The 19,336-nt window shown below is 39.5% G+C and overlaps 1 protein-coding gene across 15 annotated transcripts in view; it reads right to left on the bottom strand.

Annotated features, from left to right (window-relative positions):
* DMD (dystrophin) overlaps window positions 1-19,336 on the bottom strand; it is a 1,477,396-nt gene that overhangs the window by 91,485 nt on the left and 1,366,575 nt on the right. Inside the window, exon 1 of one of the 15 annotated variants that reach the window (XM_042458892.1) lies at window positions 5,693-5,904. The exons of the other annotated variants lie outside the window; for them this stretch is intronic. Coding sequence (XP_042314826.1) covers window positions 5,693-5,712 — 20 coding nt within the window. The 5' untranslated portion in view covers window positions 5,713-5,904. Of the gene's footprint in view, window positions 1-5,692; window positions 5,905-19,336 lie in introns of those variants that run through there. 15 annotated transcript variants of the gene reach the window in all.

Raw genomic sequence — 19,336 nt, 5'->3', positions numbered from 1 at the left:
AAAGGGCTTATGTTGTAATTGATTTGAAGGCACGCAGCAACAAAAAAAACAAAAAACAAAAACAAAAAAATGCTGGCTTTTCCTCTTCCATCTCTGAACTTTCCATGTTGAGTGTTATGGTCTTAACAGGAATAGTAAGTGTGTCTGGATGAACACAGTTGTAGTCTTCCCATAGTCACAAACTCTGAGCAATCAAGATTTCTGACTGCAGGGAAGACTTAAGCACATTCAAAGAAACAAGCCTATAACCCTCTTCAAACCTTCCTGCTCAATACAGGGGGAAAGAGTAATAATGCAACACTGCAACTTCTTCACATATGTTTCAAAACTCCTGAACAAGGCTAATATATTGACTCATTAAAACAGTATATGAAGGCCCTCATGCTTCCAGAAACAGTAAAATCAGACTATATGCTTCTGTTTATCAATGCCCTTAAGTAGTTTCTCTGAGGAAAGTGCACATGCTGACTCAGACTTAGAAGGAAGGAAATCTCCTTTTGTCAAGCAAGAGTCATGCATCAGTTTAATTGTTTTATCAGTTCTAGAAATTATTAATCAAGGATAACAGGTGTAAAAAAGATGAACCCCAAAATGAAAACAATGACTCTTACTCCTGTGTGAAAGTTTAAAGAAAACTCAATATAATTTACCAAGGATTCTGTGAAGGTTGAGTGTGACTATAAAGAGCAAGAACAATTCTACTGGCACTTTATATTCAGAACACAAGAAGGCTGCAGCTATTTTACTCCACCAACTAAAAAGTGTTGTTCCTTCTCTCTGAACATTTTCAGCTTAGAAAGTTATCAACAATTCCACACACAAGTGCAGCTCTAGGAAAGGTTAAACTCCATGGAGACTTCACTTCCTAAGCCTCTTTGCTATTTTCAAAGGCCATTTAATTGTTTGCTTTGGGTCTGCTTGAGAGAGAGAGAGAGAGAGAGAGAGAATGAATGTGTGTATGTGTGTGTGTTTGCACACATACACATGTATACCATGTAAAATTATACAATGCCAGCTCAGCAACTCAGGCCATTTTCAACCGCACTTGGGAATGCAATAGCATCTTCAACAGATCTGCAGCCATTTTTTTCAACTCCAGTGAGAAAACCTTTCTAAAGTACACATGTTTATGTCAAACAAAACTAACAGTTCAGATAAGAATGTTCTTCACAATACTCAAATAAAAAGATATGGTGAAAGAATGTGTGATATGGCTCGCTTCTGTTTCATGTCTTGCTTCCCCTAGGATCTCAATCATAATGTTCTAAAATGACATAAAACATTTAAAAGGAAGGCAGGGACGTAGCCAGGATTTTAGGAGGGGGGGGGTCCAGACTAAGTGCCACCATTATAATGAGGCTTGGGTACGGTGGCGCAGCAGCACACACCATTCATTTTTCTAATGGAAGGGGGGGGGGTCCAGACCCCAAGAACCCCCCCTTGGCTATGTCCCTGAGGAAGGGTCTGTGCATTAGAAGGATAAATGGACATCCATCTATAAGTAAGTAGATTCAGAAATCCAAGAGACAGGGAGATAATTGATCTGGGTTTTTTCCTCATCCAGCTGGCTGTGACATACTGGGGTAGCAGAACTTCTGATGCAGAGGCAATACATACAATGTAATTTATGGCAATCTCATCATAGGGTTTTCTTTGCAAGATTTCTTCAGAGAAGATCTGCCACTACTCTGCTCTAACCGTGAAAGTATGACTTGCCCAGTCACCCCAGTGCCAACTGAATTAGGATCTGAACCGGACTTCCTAAAATTTTAGTTCAACATACAGGCCACAACACCACACTTGCTCTTGTGTTCAGTGATTAAGAATCATTACTTATATTGTTTTGCAACTGGAGTTTTAAAATACATGTTTTGCAGACATTTTGCATTTAATTACCTCTAATAGCTTAATGATACAGAACTTTATATGATGGAGCCTATATAATTTAGAGGGGGAAAACATAGAACAGGGTTCATGAAGTCCCATTTTCTCCTCTTGGTGCTCCCAGTTTGTTCAAACAGTCAATCAAGCAGCTTCTGCCCCCAAATAAATGCATTCTGCAGATGATTACATGCAGGGAGCAAGTAGGTCTGGAGAAAAGTAAGTATTAACTGCAAAATGTGAATTCCAAAGTACATTCAAGCCACGTTTTTCTTCCTATCCAATTTCTAAGCCTATCTAGGAAGGTGAACAGTGATTAGAGTGCAAGAATGAGGATGTGCCTCCACATTCTAGTCTCATGTCTCTGCAGTTTAACAGTGTATAGTCTGAGCTCACGTCCTAGTATCAATCTGTGGCATTAGTAGGTAGGGCTGGAGAAGACCCTGGATAACTAGAAACCAGACATTATTAAACTAGATTAAAAAAAAAACATCTTTGGCTCAGTTCCTGCTAACTTCCCAGTTTTTTGCTGCCTTTTTGACACTAGCTGGAAAATAAAATGAAATGGAAGAGTGACTTTTCATTAATGGATGACACTCTCTATCCAGTTTCATGCTAGACTCACTGCTGGAACAGGAAAGTTATGGTGAACTTTGACGTGACCAAAATATACGGAGAAAAGACAATGGCACATGGAAAGCCCTCCAGACACCAATCAGCAGCCATCTTGAACCAAAAGTGTGCAGAGTTTGGTCAGACTTTCCCTGCAGTGAGTTCATATCAGTGAACCAGATCAGTGCTAATAGCAAGCTCTGATAAACTACTGCATACAAGTCTACCTACAACAGTCATTCAGCATCACCAAATGAAGGAAATCCTAAATTACTTCTGTATAAGTAATAAACAAAATAAGTTGATACTAAAGCTTTTAACTCAAAAAAAGCATTCAGAAAATCCAACTGTGTAAATTTGATTACATTATCACCTGAAATATTATCTCTCTGCATCTACCATCCTGGGTTCATTTCGACCAATAAATGCATGCATGATATTAATGTTAAGAGATGATACCAAAACCGAAAAGAAATACGCCACCACTAGCTCATCCAAGACTGTCTGCAAAAGGATTTAGGTGAAGACTGTTTATAATAATTGACACAATTCTGCACATGTGAGCAAAGATACACACACGTTTCCATTTCTCTTGAAAGAAACCCTGTTCTTGAACCTCTGCAGATTTAGTTTTTTTCCTTGCTCATATTATATTCCTTTATTTTTTTAAAAAAAATCAGCAGTTGAAATAATAAAGGGAAAAAATAAGAGTTTTTTTTCATTTATTTCCATCATAATTCTTAAACTGGATTCTTTAATGTATTTTACAATGAATGCTTTATATTTATATATGTTATTTTATAATGCTTAGGTTCTACCACAGGTATTCTTTAAAAAGCATGATAGGCTTCAATTTGGGCATGAAATTCCAGAGTCATTCCTCAAATTATGACAGTATTTAAAATTTGCACCAGCATGGGAAAAAACTCCACCTTCCCAAGTATGAGCTGTATGTGTATTATGGATACACTGTCAGGTAACAAGAGACACCTATGATTTGTATAATTTTGGTAATTCATTAGCAAACTGAATTAATTTCACAGTGTAAGATGGTGTTGCCTTTTGCTTTCTTGATTCAGTATAAACTGGCCAGAGAAATATGTATAGATACAACTTGTTTCTGCTTTTGCTAAACATTTACATTTTCACAGGTATGATAAAATAAGCGTGCTGTTGCTTTTTTTTTTTTAAACCAATTAAAATCTATGGTAACTTGCTTTTGATGGTTGGTATTTGAAGCAAAGTCCTCTTCCCCCCAACATATACAATCTGCCCCACTTTCCTAAAGGGAAAACTAAGCAGTATGAAAATAGTAAATGAAGAATGGAGAAGGCAGTATCTTCTCATGGTCTGGAAGTATTTATGTTCATCTCCATCTGCTAAGTCCAGAGTTTATTGATCCTCACACTAGAATGGTTTCATTTAATCCTTAGATCACTGGGTTTGAAGGATTATTTTTTAAAAAGCTGTTCATTATTTTATTAGTTTGGGCTTTCCCCCCAAAAAAAATTCCAAGAGGATGGAAATTCATCCCAAAGTTTTTTTTACATGAATGTCAAGCAGCAGCAGAAGGGAGCAAATGTCAAGGGCTAAGCACAATATGGTAATGACTTCTCTCTCTTTTGATGTGCGGCATTTTATTTTGTGCACTCTGACAGTTGTTAAGGCTTGGTCAGCCAACCCCTCCAGCTGTTCCTTGTCCAGGGCTCTATTTGCTTTGCAAAGCTTATCCTCTCCACTTCTGCCAAAGCAATGCCACTATAAGGTCTTGTCAAATTCAGGCTGCAACCCACTTCTGAGTGCTAACAGAGCAAAGGCTCTTCTTCCATGGTACTATTATGTCTCCTTTGCTGTTAGCACTGTACAAACGACAGTTTCACCAGACCAAGCCACCATCTATGCTGAAACAAGAGCTTTGAAAGAGGTGATATGATAGCCCTGTTTAAATACTTGAAGGGATTTCATATGGAGGAGGGAGCAAGCTTGTTTTCTGCTGCTCCAGAGAACAGGACACATTTTCAGAGGCAAGGCTGAACCCCACAAACGATGTGCCTGTCTTACAAACACTTCCTGCAGCCTTCTGTACTATGTTAATAAAAACCCTGCACATGTCTATCAGGGAAAAGCTTTGCAAACCATCTACGCTGAAACAGAGCATTAAGACTCGTGGATCCTTCCTATCCATTCCAGTCATAAAGCATATTTTTCAAGTCTTCTTGCCTCAGGTTCCAAATGTATAAACCCGGTGTTTAGAGAAAAAAACCCACACACACCATTTATGAACAATACAGTATATATTTGTCACAGGGCTGGGAAACAATGAAGCAGTTCTAGCCACAATAAAATAATCCCATTCTTCAGATGTTTGCTTGCTTGTGTTGTTTCTTTGCAACAGATGATGCAAAGTGCTTCCTTCCAGAATACTGGATGTTATTTTCCTCTCCTCTTCTGACCTCCTCCTTACCTCTTGCCTTTTCAGACATTCTTCCATCCATCCCTAGAGAAGCCAGCCTCTTCTAACCAGACCACATTTACCCAGACAAGAGAAAGGACCAGGAGAAGGCACTGAAGGCAAATGCCAGCTCCAATACCCAGAGGAAACCAAGCAGAAATGTGTGCACACAATGAATGAAAGGGAGAGAGAGCCAGCTTTCTCTGGCAGGCTCTTTTACTTAGTTCCAAATGGAAAAAGGTGAAACTCTCTGGTTTTTACGCACACACCAAACGCAGCATGTTTGGAGAGGGACATTATCTGAGGATGAGCAAGGCAGAGAGGCATGTAAAAGGAGGCGAAGGGGAAGAGCACCTGGATCTTAGAGGAAAATCACAGGGTTTGGGGAAGAAACCCAAATTTTAATCCTACAGATTTCTCCATTTGAGCAGGAGTCCATCATAAGTCTCCAACGTGCGGGAAGGAGGCAAAGCCTGGCTGGGATCCAGTTTGCCAGACTCATCTGCCTTGCAAAGAGGAGGCAAGAGGTGGCAGGGAGGACTCTGGAGCTGCAAATGCCCCATTGCAAAGACGCCTCCCAGAAGTTGCATTCTGCCTTCACCGCCCTCCTCTTGCCTCCTCTTGGCCAAGGCGCAAGCCAGGACAAGTGCAAGATGATGGCTTCCTTTTTTAAAGAACCCACATCAACATAATAAACGTGGATCTGTTTTGCCAGGAAAAAATCAAATCAAATAAAATGGCACTCACCCTTTGACTTGCTCCCGCATCGCCTCTCCTTGGACAGAGACCTCCGCAAAGAAGGGAACAAAAGGAGAGCGCACCCGGCGTCTGCACCTGCCTAACGCGCCACCAACCCGCGCCAAGCAGGGGCTCCCAAAGGCTGCGGGGGAAGCAGCAGCAGCAGCAGCAGCAGCAACAACAGCAGCGCCTTTCCCGGGCCAAAGAGGGCGAAAGAAGGGAAGGAGGAGAGGCTGGAGGAGGGCGAGCCAAGGCGGAGCTCTGGGCCTGGGCTCCACCTCGGGAACCTGCAAACCAGGGAAGGAAGGAAGAAGGAAGGAAGCAAAGGAAGGATGGGATCGGGGTGTATTTTTTATTTATTTATTTAAGGTAGAACCGCCAAGATATCAAGCAGACGGTTTCTGGGGGGATTTTTTCCTATCATGTGCCTAGATCCTTTGAGATGGATGGACAGATAGATAGTCTGTTTTGATGGAGAGAGAGAAAGATAGTTTGGCATATAGATGGATAAATGGATAGATAGATGGATTGGCATATGGATAGATGGACAGGTAGGTAGGTAGGTAGATGACTGAGATAGATGATATATCTATTGGGGATGCTTTGATTGGATTTCCTGCATGGCAGAGGGTTGGACTGGATGGCCTGTGCGGTCTCTTCCAACTCTATGTTTCTATTATAGATAGATAGATAGATATAGAGAGAGAGAGAGAGAGAGAGAGAGTCTGGCATGTGGATATATAGATAGACAGACACTTCTGTGCCTGCAAGTGGTTTCCAGTTTATGGCAACCCTCAGACAAATCTATCCTGGGGATTTCTCAGCAAGATTTTTTTTCAGAGGGTTTGCCATTGCCTTCCCTTGAGGTTGAGAGTGTGTGACTTGCCCAAGGCCACCCAGTGGCTTTACATGGCCAAGCTGGGATTCAACCCTGTTTTTCAGAGTCCTACTCCACCTCTCTAACCACCACATCAGATTTATTTTGACTGGTCATGCGTTTACTCCACCTGGTATCTGTATATTCAAGAATTTGTAGTGCCTCCATATGCTGTGACACATGTTTCCAGTTTACAAACCAGATCAACCTCATTCAGCCCTCTCCCTCTCCTTTTTCTTCCTTGCATTTTCCATGTTTACATAACATTATCATGTTTGCATTTGGTTAATATTTACACAGGGTTAGTTATACTGATTTATACTAATTTACCAATTTCAGAAGGTTACAAGCAGCAAACAACATTGTCAGATGCTCTTGCACAGTAAAACCATGATGAAAATTATGTCTTGAACTGGGCAGATCTATACTGAAAGGAAAATCCAGTTTACCATCTGTTTACCCAAATCCACAGTGACCAGGGGAGTTTGGGAGAACTAAGCACAGTTCGTGCTTTCACAATTGGATAAATCACAGTATGTGTAGCTACACAGGTGTGGCTGCCCCAGTTTCTATCCTTTGCTCCATGCCTGTGAGTATACATATTTCAGAAGTCCTCTCCCTGATCTCACATTGATGTTGCTATTGAACACAGTTTATATGTGCAAATATCCAGATTTTCCACTCAGTATTGGGATTAATTCCCATTTCCCCCCTTCCTTGGATAAAGTCTTGTGGACTGGATTCAGGGCTATTCATCCCCTAAACTGTTTGAAGATCTTGTGAAAACTAAGGTCCAAAACACAATGGTGAAATAATCCAGTTTGAGGCTGCTTTAACTGGCCTGTCTCAATATTAAGGAATCCTGGGAACTGTCGTTTTGTAAGACATTTAGCCTTCTCTGTCAGAGAGCTCTGCTGTCACAATAAACTACAATTCTCAGGATGCCCTAGCACTGAGCCAGAAGAGTTAAAGCTGTCTGAAACTGGATTATTTCTGCAGCATGTTTTGGCCCTAAGTGAAACTGCTTTATTTGAACCTTGTAGGTGACCCTTTGTATTCATGAAGGAATCCAGTAACATCTTTCAGGTGAACTGGAAAGAAGACAGTTGTAGCATAAGCTTTTTTGGACTGTATCTTATGCTAGAAATTACTTCTTTGCTGACTAATTTCAAAGTTGATGCTGAATTCTTTTATGCTTTCTGAGTCTAGATACGTCTGAGAGTGCAAACCTATTTGTGTCTACTCAGAGGTCAGTGCCATTGAGTTTGACAGGTGGGACAACTTTCTGTAAACTGGAGCTTTCCAAAGGGTTCAGACTACAATTCCCTTGATAACTTCCTAGGTTGACAAGAATTGTGGTCCAAATCATCTGGAGGTCCTCCGATTGGGGAAGGCTGGACTATATGTTTGCAGCCTAAGGTACTTCAATGACTGTATAATATGAATACATATTATGGATGCTTGCTCTGGAGGCTAGGAGAGAGCTCATAGCCAATATTTATTCAGAAAATGCTTGGTATAATCCATGTGGACATACAGTAGCCATTCAAAATATTGGTTATCACCTTTAAAACCCTACATGGTTTGGGTCTGGGTTGCTTACACAATCACCTCCTCCCATATAATCTACCCTATTCAGATCCTTCGGGCAAGGGGGGACATTTACTCCTAGGTTGGCAGCTGTCAATGAGAGGATTTTTTCTTCAGCTGCCCCTAGACTGGAATGACCTACAGGAAGAGATTCAACAGCTGAATATGCTGTCCAAATTTAAAACAGCATTAAAGACTAGTCTCTTCTGTCAGGCCTGCCCAGATGATTTTTAAATTTTAAATGAATTTAAAATGTGGATTTTAAAAATATTTATGTGTCTTGTTTGATCTTTTAAACTGATGTCTGTCTTTAACTGATGTTGTGTTTTTAACGGATATTGTGTATTTGTTGGTCAGTTGTTCACTGCCTTGATCCACGGGGAGAGGCAGGTAAGGAGAAATAAAAACCATTTTTGTTGTTGTTATCCACCCTCGAGTCAATCTCGATCCAGGGAGACCCTGTAGATGAGACATCTCCAACACTGCGTAGGCTTCACTGCTCTGCTCAGGTCCTGTAAATTCATACCCATGACCTCCTTAATAGAGTCCGTCCATCTAGCATGTGACCTTCCTCTCTTTCTGCTTCCCTCCCACCTTTCCTAGCATTATTGTTTTTTCCAGAGAGTCATGACGCCTCATGATGTGATACAAGTATGACAGCCTCAGTCTTGTCATCTTGGCTTCCAGAGAAATTTCTGGTTTGATCTGCTCTAGGACCCATTTGTTCGACTTCTTGGCTGTCCGTGGTAACTTCTGCACCCCAGCACCATATCTCAAATGAATTAATTCTCTTCCTATCTGCTTTCTTAACTGTCCAGCTCTCACATCCATACATGGTTATAGGGAATACAATGGTTTGTATGATTCTAACTTTCGTGCTCAGTTGTATGTCTTTATGTTTTAGGATATTTTCTAGTTCTCTCATAGCTGCCCTCCCCATTCTTAATCTTCTCATGATTTCTTGACTGTAGTCTCCACTCTGATCAATATTTGATCCAAGGTATGAAAATTCTTTTAATATTTCTATTTCCTCATTGTCTAGGTTGTATCTGTGTAAAACAAATAAAGTAAATAAAAATAATACTTTCTTCTAAATATCTCTCTGAGAATAGTCCATCTGGATAAGTATGTACAGCACACTTACCATGCTCCAGAACTGACTCCAAAAGAAAGGAAGTGCAACCAACAGAGGTCCAGCTACTTTGTCTTCCTAGGAAGTATGTTATTTGCACATAAATGGCATGCCATTAATGTGTACTGTGCAGGAAGCCAGCATGTGGGCATTCCTCTGCAAATCCGGCTTTGTTCCCAGAACTCCCACTAGCATCAGGGAAGATGCCAGGGTGCACTAAGTTTGTGTAAGGAATTTGCCAAGCCAAAAGCCAGCCAACATCATGATTCTGATCAGACAGACCCAAACCCAGCTGTAATATCCCAGGCTTCTATCTATTCTATCCAGATTAACTGTATAGGTGACTCTATCTGAAAGGAAAGGTGTAGTGCATGGCACTCCTACTTTATACTATCAACTGTACCCACTGTTTGTTTTAGCTTACATTCAGTGCAGATTGCTGTAGACATGTGACAGTGTGTGAAATTGCATAGATTTGGTGGGAGGCAGGTGCACATATGACCTTAAATGGCATTAAGTTAAAAAGTAATCACAGAATAGGATATGCTGGATGGGTCTACCTATGTGAGTATATCTTTGGCCCCAGTGCACCCAACCCTGCATTTCCACAGTGTTTTATTTTAACCACACAAAAAATGACTTAACTTTACCAGGTTATTACCTCTTCTCAGCCTGTTTTAGGCCTGGCAGAGCATCTTTTCCAAACAGTGTGTATTTGAACAGCATGTCCCCAAAGATAATATTATTCACCTCCTCCTCTATATTATGATTTATCATTAGCATTCTATCATAACCGTAATTTATTATGATGTATCAAAGGAGAGGTCATGGTGCATACTATGCATGATATATAAAAACCCAGTACTTGCAGAGGCAATCTTGCTCTTTTTCAGGAGCAGAAGAATATTCCATAAGTATATGTTGGAATGCCGATAGATACACAGAACATTTTTCTTCACCAAAGAGAATGAGAATCCCTTGGCAGCACACACAGAAAATGTATATAGGAGATGCTCTCTATAAGAAGAAGAGGGGAAAGAATCTAATTCAAACACCACCATACTGGAAGATTAGACTTAATCTTTACCAGATTACTTCTCACAGAGCATTCAGAAATACCTCTTTATAATCATGGAATCAAACCACTATACTGTCTGATTCTGTACCAGCCTACGTTAATGTGTATTTCAGTCTGGTTATACTTCAAATCAGGAGAGACTCAGTACCTTTGGATTAGTTTAATTCCATTTCACTTGCACTGGGGGGTAGGGTGGGGTGGAATTAATATCATTTATATTATGTTGCTGGCTTTCATATTTGACTGCTTAGATAAAAATATCGATGTGGCGTTATATTCTAATATGCAGTGTTAGTCCCAGCTAGAACAGACCTATTGAAAAGATAGCAACATTGTAGGCACCACTTAAATGAATCCCTTTGATTTTAGTCAGTGCTTTCTAACCCACAATGGATTTGGACCATTACATTAAAAAAATAAATAAAAGAGGGGGGCAGATAAACATATAACATGCATAGGAAACTAGAACACAGAAGTCAGGAAAACAGAGATCAGAGGTGGGAAATGTATATCTTTCTACTGCTGGAGTACATCAGCCTTAACTGGCATAGCTACTGGTTAGTGATCATGGTAACTGTAATCCAATAAGATCTGGAGAGCCCCAGCAATAGGTGGGTCTTTGATTATTTGAATTTATGATATACATCTTGTATTTACATACAAAATTACTTCTGATACATAAATGATGCAAGCCTTTTGCTTAAGGTAAACTTTACATTATGTTTACATATTCCCCACATCTTTTGGAAATCAGAAGAAAGCAGGTTGCTTGGAAATAAATAAACCCAAACCAAAGCATGTAAGGTAACTTTGGGAGAGTAGAACCAACAGTCAATTTTCAATATGAGCTTTCAATTCCCAGTCCACCTTAATAGTAGACTGAAGCTGTTTTAAACATCTTCTTCTTTTTGCCATGCATTGCAACAAGTAAAGGGAGGGAGGACTAGTCTGAGATTCTGACACTTTGCATAATCTTTCTTCTCTTTCAGTAACAAATAAAGCATTGTATTCAATTAGACTCACAGCAGGTGAAAACCCCAATTAGTGTATCCATTCTCTTGGATCCCCCCACCTTACACCCACACACTACTTCTTTAAAAAAAAAAAAAAGCACACAAAACACAGAGGGAAATCTGACTCATTCCACAATTGAAAAATGTATTAACCCTTTAATACTCACATCAAAATATTGCCTGTACAAATGAAGATGGATTATGCCTGATTGCCTTCACAATTTCAACACTGGAAACACAAATCTACAAAATCTCTGACTACATATTCAACCAGGGTTTCTTGCTAGAAATGTGCAACCAGACCCTTTGCAAAATGGCACATGTACCATTCTTCTCTATTTGAAATATGATTACATGTGGGGATGATATGTGGCAAGGTAGAATAGCAATACATTATTTTTAAAAGCAAAATGCATTTAAACATTAGGAATGAGGCATTTAGTAGCAGCAGTGGAGAAAAATCCCTATTTATGTATTGTTTTCCCTTTGACTTCTCAATGGATGAAGTCATTTCATCAGTTACATCCTAGGACACCAATAATTCACTTCTCCATTTAATCTGCCTTGCTATAAGTCTTGGTTCAGTGTAACTCTTGACATCTGGGCTGTTATTCATTTTCCTCAGGAAGCAAAGAACAAAGTAGATAGCCCCACAGGAGCATGGTGTTGTATGTGTAGTTTATGTATCTCTTGCCATCTATACATCAGGATACTGAACATCTTAAAAGCCCAGTGGACACTATAGCAGAGTGGATATTTGTGTCATATCACAGTCTAAAATACTGTAGCTGAAAAATGATAACAAGAGTTGCCACTCTTGAACCTCTGGTGGTAGATAGGAATTGTGACCTGCTTTCTTCTGTTAACGTCTCTGGAGCCCTAAGCTGAATGTAGGAGAAAGGGGTTTATTTAGTGAAGTGACATCCTGAGCAAGATGTAGTAGCAAAATAACTACCTATCAAATCTTTTCAGGATGAACTGTGATCCAACCACTAAATGCCAGTAAATGTGTCTATTGTGCTCAGGCAAGAAAATAGGGGTGCTTGCACTTGGGGATTTTATTTATTATTTCTCTCACTGAAATATTAGAAGGTCCAGATATCATCATCTTCCAGATGTAACCCTTCTATGTTCTCTCACTGCTTTATCTTTCTTTTTTCATGTCACAAATATACTAGTTAGGGAGGAAAGAAGAGAGGTATCTTTTGACTGGTATGCTTTTTGAATGAAAGTGATAGGAACCATCTGGCTAGGAGCATCTTAAACCAGTCATCCACTGGGTAAGCAAAAAGAATGAACTGTTTCTTCATCCCACGTATCCTCAGTTCAATGAGTCATTTTTTTTTTCTCCCTTGTAGTTTGTTTGGAAAGCATGGCACTGACAGACATCGTCTTTGTATCAAAAGTGGGTCCATTGTTTACTAGGACAAAACTATGGTATATGAGGCCCTGGTTCAGAAACAGCCTCTCTTTGGGCATAGAAATTAAACACACAACTAAATAATAAACAGAATAAAAGTACAAAATACAAAACACAAGTGAGAATTGCACAAACCTATCTTTCTCTTCTCCACCATATTCTTGGTGTTTGCATATGAAAAATATGCAGTAGGCTCAAGTCTAGGAAAGCTCATGCTACCAGCTTGTTTTTCCTAGTTAACATCAAAGGTGCTGCTAGATCTCTTTGAATGGCTATGCTATGACACCCAGACTATTTAAGTACTAGTCTGATGACCACCAGGTGGGTTAAATAGCTCTTTCCCTCCCCACTTTATTATCACAGTTATCCAATGAGGTTAGTCAGGCTGGGAGAAATACAAAGTGACTGGTTTGGCTTTGTTGCTCTGCGTAGATTAGAAACCAGATCTCCATTATTCCAGTCCAAAATTCTTACCACAACATCACACTAATTTTGCCTAGTGATTTGCTGCACTTTTAACATGGGCAGAATAAACTACATTTTCTAGTAACAACCCACTAGGGCAAGGGGCTCCAAGGCAATGTGAAACAGTGGCAGAAGGCTAATAAACAAAAATGGTAATAATAACATCCTCAGGGAAAAACAGGCAATAGATCTTTGGAATGTATTAGCAATCTCCTACAAAAGGGGTTTTGAGCAGGTGAGGGTGGTAGAGGATGGGATATTAATGATGTTCTCAAGACATCAAAGAGCAGTCTTTAGCTACTTTCAATAGCTGCAACTCAACATTCATTTACATAGCCATCAACAAACCTCCAAACCCACAGGCAGGTAATACGTTTATTGGTATCAACTGTATGTGCACATAAGGGTAAAAAATCTTAATCAGGCTAAATGACAAAAAGCTGAAGATGGAGGGCAAGGTGGAGCAGAACACAATAGGAAGGATTTCCAAAAATTTTGGCTACAAGTTCTAACCCGTTGAGGTCTGGAGCTGAATTCATCCCAAGATTGAGACAGACAAGCCAAAATAAAGCTGCTTCAGGTCACTTTGGAGGTATGCTGTTTAAAGGAGACACACATCTTAAGAGACCAGAAGCTGTGCCAAAGCTGCGCTCCAGTCCTTAGGACTGAAGCGTGGCTTTGGCATGACTTCCGGCCTCTTAGGACATATGCAGCATTTAAATAGCATACCTCCAAAGTGACCCGAAGCAGCTTTATTTTGGTCTGTCTCTTTGAGCCCATATATCACTTGACAGCTAGCAAACCCCATTAGGGAAGATGACAATATGGTGGGTTGGTTTATCTAGAAATACAAGGATAGCAGTAATTCAAACTTTTTATTTTAAACTGAGACATGCTCACCTCAGACTAAATCCCACTGCACTCTATGGGGCTTATTTCACAGTAAGCACACATAGGATTTCAATGTGAAACAGTGAGCAGTGTTAAATAGTTTCATCTAACTATTACACAGAGACATTAGACTTCATTACATGGGGGAAAATCGGGTGATTCAAAAGTAATTATCCAGGGAAAGTTGAGTGATTGCGGCTACGATTATCACACACATCATGATTAGAGAGGACTTATCCCAGGAATAACCAGGGAATAACCAGCAACATAATTGTCGCTTACTATCTGATGTTCTGTTGTTGGCTGTTTATCGATCCATTTCCTGTATTGCTATGTACTGTATATGTATTATCCTACTTGTGAGTATGTATTTTCCCTGGATAATGATTAACCTTCCATTTTGAAGCCAAGCCCTCACTTCAGTCCATCTGCCTTGGTCCAGGCCTCGGAGGTTGAGAGGAACTGCTGGACCTCTTACCCTTTCTCTCCACCACTCTCTTCTCCTTCTGTGTCATGTCTTTTTAGATTGTAAGCCCGAGGGCAGGGATCCATCTAACTAAAAAGATTGCATGTACAGCGCTGTGTAAATTTACAGCGCTTCATAAATAAAGGTTAATAATAATAATAATAACAAATCATTCATGGGATTTCCCCATCAAAGATTTGTTGCTGGTTATTCCCTGGTTATTCCTGGAATAAGCCCTCTCTAATCATGACGTCATGTGATAATCTCAGCTGTGATTGCATGACTTTCCCTGGATAATATCTTTTGAATCCCCCAATTTCCCCCATGTAATAGTCTATTGTCTAAGAATAATATAGAATTAAATGTAGGAGTTGGGCTAGAGCTCCCACATTTAGGGAAACGTAAGCACAGAATAATACATCAAATTTACACAGATATTGCTCAGTAGATTTACTACAGTCGGCCCTCCATTTTCACAGGGGATCCATTCCAGATTCCCCCCACCCCCATGAAAATTGAGTCTTGCCAATATTCAAGCCCCATAGGCTTGAATGAGGTGTGTGCCCCATTGAAATTAATGGAGGTTGCCCCTCTGTGAATATTTAAGACCGCGGATCTCAAATCCATGAGAACAGAGGGGCTACTGTATAAGATTCTAGCCTGAATCCCATTGTTAGTCTCAATTACATAAAACCCATTAAATCAAAGGGAGCTATCTATATTTTGACTGAAGCTGAATCTACATGATAGAATTAAGGCAGTTTGGCATGTCTTTAACTGTCATTTGTCAATGTTACAGAATTCTGGGGATTGTAGTTTTAGGAGATAGTTAACACTCCGTCAGAGAACTTTGGTGCCACAACAAACCACAAATCCCAGGATTGCATAGGATGGAGCCATGACAGTTAAAACATTGTCAAACAGCATTAATTCTTCAGTGTGACAGCAGCCTGATTTCATTAATTAATCAGTGGGTCTTCTCTAGTTGAGACTAACCAACAAGATTCTGACTCATAGAGAAAATGTCAGTGAATACATTTTGACACATACCATATATACTTGATTATAAGTCGAGAAATTTATGCCCCAAAATTGACCCCTAAATCTCAGGTCGACCTGTGTACTGGTCAGTATGGAAATGTGATAGCAGCTCTTTCAGATTTCCCCATACAGCCAGGAGAGTAGTTTCTTTCTCTTTTGAGCCAAGCGGAAAGTCTTGGGTGATTAACTGCTTTTAAACAAACAAACAAACAAACAAACAGAGTCTCTCTCCCACTCAAGCTGCTGCTGTTTGGAGAGTAAAGTATGAAATGAAAGCTGAAACAAAAAGCCTAAATTAAAAAGCCTCTTGCCATGGGCACACATACAAACACTGAAGGAGCCTCCAAGTTTTACCCTCTACTTAGCCACGGGTCATGGCAAAATCCATAATTTTAGCCCTAAACATGCCCTTGACCTATACATGAGGTTGACTTATAGTTGAGTATATACGATAGTTTTAGACTGTCTGTATGTATGCGTCTTCAAGTCAGCTATCAACTTTGGGCGAGCCCATGAATTTCATAGGGTTTTCTTAGGCTACAAAGATAAATTTTGCATTGGTAAAATCCACTTGAATATGATGAAATGTAGCATGCTGACACCAATAATAAAGTCTTGTTTTGAGCATTTCAGTGTTGTGACATCTCTATATTAGAAATCTTCAAGTAAAGGCTTGTTCAGTAAACTGTAAGAACATATTTAGCTTATTACTTTGGGCACTTTTTGAATGTTTTATATCTTTATCTGGAGGATACTACTGTATATTTTTCCCAACAGCTATCAAAAGATTCTGTATCTCTTAACTTTTAATGCTTTGCATATTAAAATAAAAAAGAGGCAGCATGGTGTAGTGAATTACAACTCTGTGTTGATCTATGACTCTAGAGACCAGGATTTTAATCCCCACTCAGACATGGAAATCCACTGGGTGACCTTAACCAAGCCACGTTCTCTCAGCCTCAGAGAAAGGGAAAAGCAAATGGCCCTCTGAAAAGCTATCATAAGGTCACCTTAGGATCACCATAAGTTGGAAAAGAAGGCACACTACATTGAGTACAACACCTTAGAACAATCCTGAAATTAAATTCCCTTAGATGGGAATCAGATTTAGGTCCTTTACAGCACAATCTTATAGACGTTTCTCAGGCTGGATCTGCACTGAAGAAATAATGCAGTTTGACACCACTTTAATTGTGGAATGGCCTGTCAGATGAGATCCGTCATCTTACAAGCTTGGACAGCTTTAAAAAAGCTGTCAAGATAGATCTCTTCCAACAGGCCTTTCTGGAATAGCATATCAGCCACCCACTGAACTGAATCGATCATCAACCATTGTCCAGCCCATCTCACTGATTAGTCTGCACCCGATCCTCCGTTTTGTTGATTTTAATGTATTTTTTAATGTATACACGATTTAATTGTTATTTTAGGGGGGAGGGTAGAGTTTGGGGTTACTGAGTACTGTTGTTTTATTATGTATCAGATAGTTTTTACTTTAAGCTGCCTCGATCCGAATCTGAGTAGGCGGGATATGAATAAAAGTTATAATTATTATAACTGTCATGGTTCCATGCTATGGAATTCTGGGGTATGTGGTTTTGTGAGATAGTTAGCCTTCTGTCAGAGAGCTCTGGTGCCTAAGCAAACAAAAAATTCCAGGGTTCCATAGAATGGAGATATGGCAGGTAAAGGGGTGTCAAGCTGCATTATTTCTGCAGTGCAGGTATAACCTCTATCTACAATGAGTCCTGTTCTCAGGTTAGTGGAGTACTGACTGTATAGGATTGCAGCATCAGCAATGCAGAAACACATCCAATTGTGTGATTCACAGAGACCACAAAAAAGAATAGTGGTTTTACACATTTGATTGTAGTGTATTTTTAGAGACAGACCGTTATGACTTCTCTTCAAACAATGATCTCAATACACATAGGAGAAAAAAATAATAATTAAGAGCTCAGAGCTTCCACTATGTAAATGTACAATACTTTCACGGCATTTAACCAATTAAAATACTGTACTAGTTTTGCTACCATTCATAGAAATTGCTATTTTTAATGTTTCATTCATGGACTCTTAGCTTGATTCATTTTTTGGGGGGGGGGGGGGTTTCAATTCAGGTGTTAAGTACATTCATTAATTTTGTACATAGCACTTCCTTCAGCTGATGCCCAGAACATGTCATAGCCTCTAACTGTCCAGGTTTGGCAGGGATACTCACAACCAATCCTCTGTCATTTCACTTTTTCAGTTGCTTTTAAGACATCCCGTTTCTTTCTCTTCCTTCTACTTTTCCCTTTAGTCTCAACTTAATTCAGTTGATGAAACTGAGCTGAAAGTGCAAAATCAGTTCATACTCACTTAATTCAATGAGGAGTGAGGAGAACAGGGGAGCAAAATCTTGCTCTTTTCAGTAGACTTAGGCAAAAGCAAGTAATGCAGTATTTCCTAACTTTTTTGTTTTTTCTTATTAATATATATTGCCATCTTGAGCAGTCTATAATGCTGCTTGGCTACATGTGTCCTAGTTTTCATCTGAGAAATGTTGGAGGGTATGACATTTAGCAAATTTATGATTTAGCAAATATATCAAAATCTGTGTGAGAGGTGCTGAAAGCATATTAACTGACATTTTTGGATAACGAAGAGTACTGCAGAGTTATATCAAAGAAAAATTTCAAATAGAGCCTTGCTGAAAACATTGTTTTACACAAAGCAGTAGCTACACAGCTTACTTTTCTGCTGCCCAGAAGAGACAGCTGAATTTCACTTCCAGCTTCATCACAATGCAATAACATGTTGATGTGGGCCAAACAGTAGGTGTAAATTGTCATTCTGTCCACGAACTGGGCTGTGAAAGTTAATTTTCTATGCAGCTACTTCTTAAAAGAAATAATTCTAAATAACCCTATCCATTTGGGTAGCAGAAACATTCAAATTACTTTTGGGAAACTAGACTTTTTCTTTTTAAACACACTACATGTTCATATCTACTCCAAATGAAAATCCAATAATTACATGAAAATTCCATTAAGACAGAAATGATGTTCAGTAATATTCATGAGCAAAAGAATTTTATTTAAACCACTCAGTTCACATTTACTTTATATTTATACAGAGTCAGGCCAAATGTCCATGTCTTCTTGTTTGTGTGTGTGCATGTGTATGTGCCTTCAAGTTGCCTGTTGACTTATGGTGACCCCCATCAATTTCATAGGGTTTTCCTAGGCAAGGAATACTCCAAGATATTTTTTTCAGTTTCTTCTTCTGAAATATATCCTATGGTACCTGTTATTCATTGGCTGATACTGCTTCGCTTCCAAAATCAGTCAGGAGCTGGTGACTTTAGAGTATTTAGACCTTATGTTTTCCTTTACTCCTCCATTATCCTACATACAATTTCACACCATGTCTATGTCTTCCAATGAATATACTAATAAATAACACCACTTTTGACACCTCTTGGCTCCATCCTGGGAAATCCTGGGATGTATAGTTTGTTGTAGCACCAGAGCTCTCTGACAAAGAAGGGGAAATATCTCACAAAACTACAAATCCCAGAATTCCATAGCATTGAGCCATGACAGTTAAAGCAGTGTCAAACTGTATTAAACCTGCAGTGTAGATGCAGCCATGGTAAGGTTTGGCCCATAATGATTCTGCCACATATTTGATGGTAA

Source organism: Sceloporus undulatus, chromosome 3 (assembly GCF_019175285.1).
Source record: "Sceloporus undulatus isolate JIND9_A2432 ecotype Alabama chromosome 3, SceUnd_v1.1, whole genome shotgun sequence".
Lineage (NCBI taxonomy): Eukaryota > Metazoa > Chordata > Lepidosauria > Squamata > Phrynosomatidae > Sceloporus > Sceloporus undulatus.
This window is presented reverse-complemented; position numbering and strand designations above follow the sequence as displayed.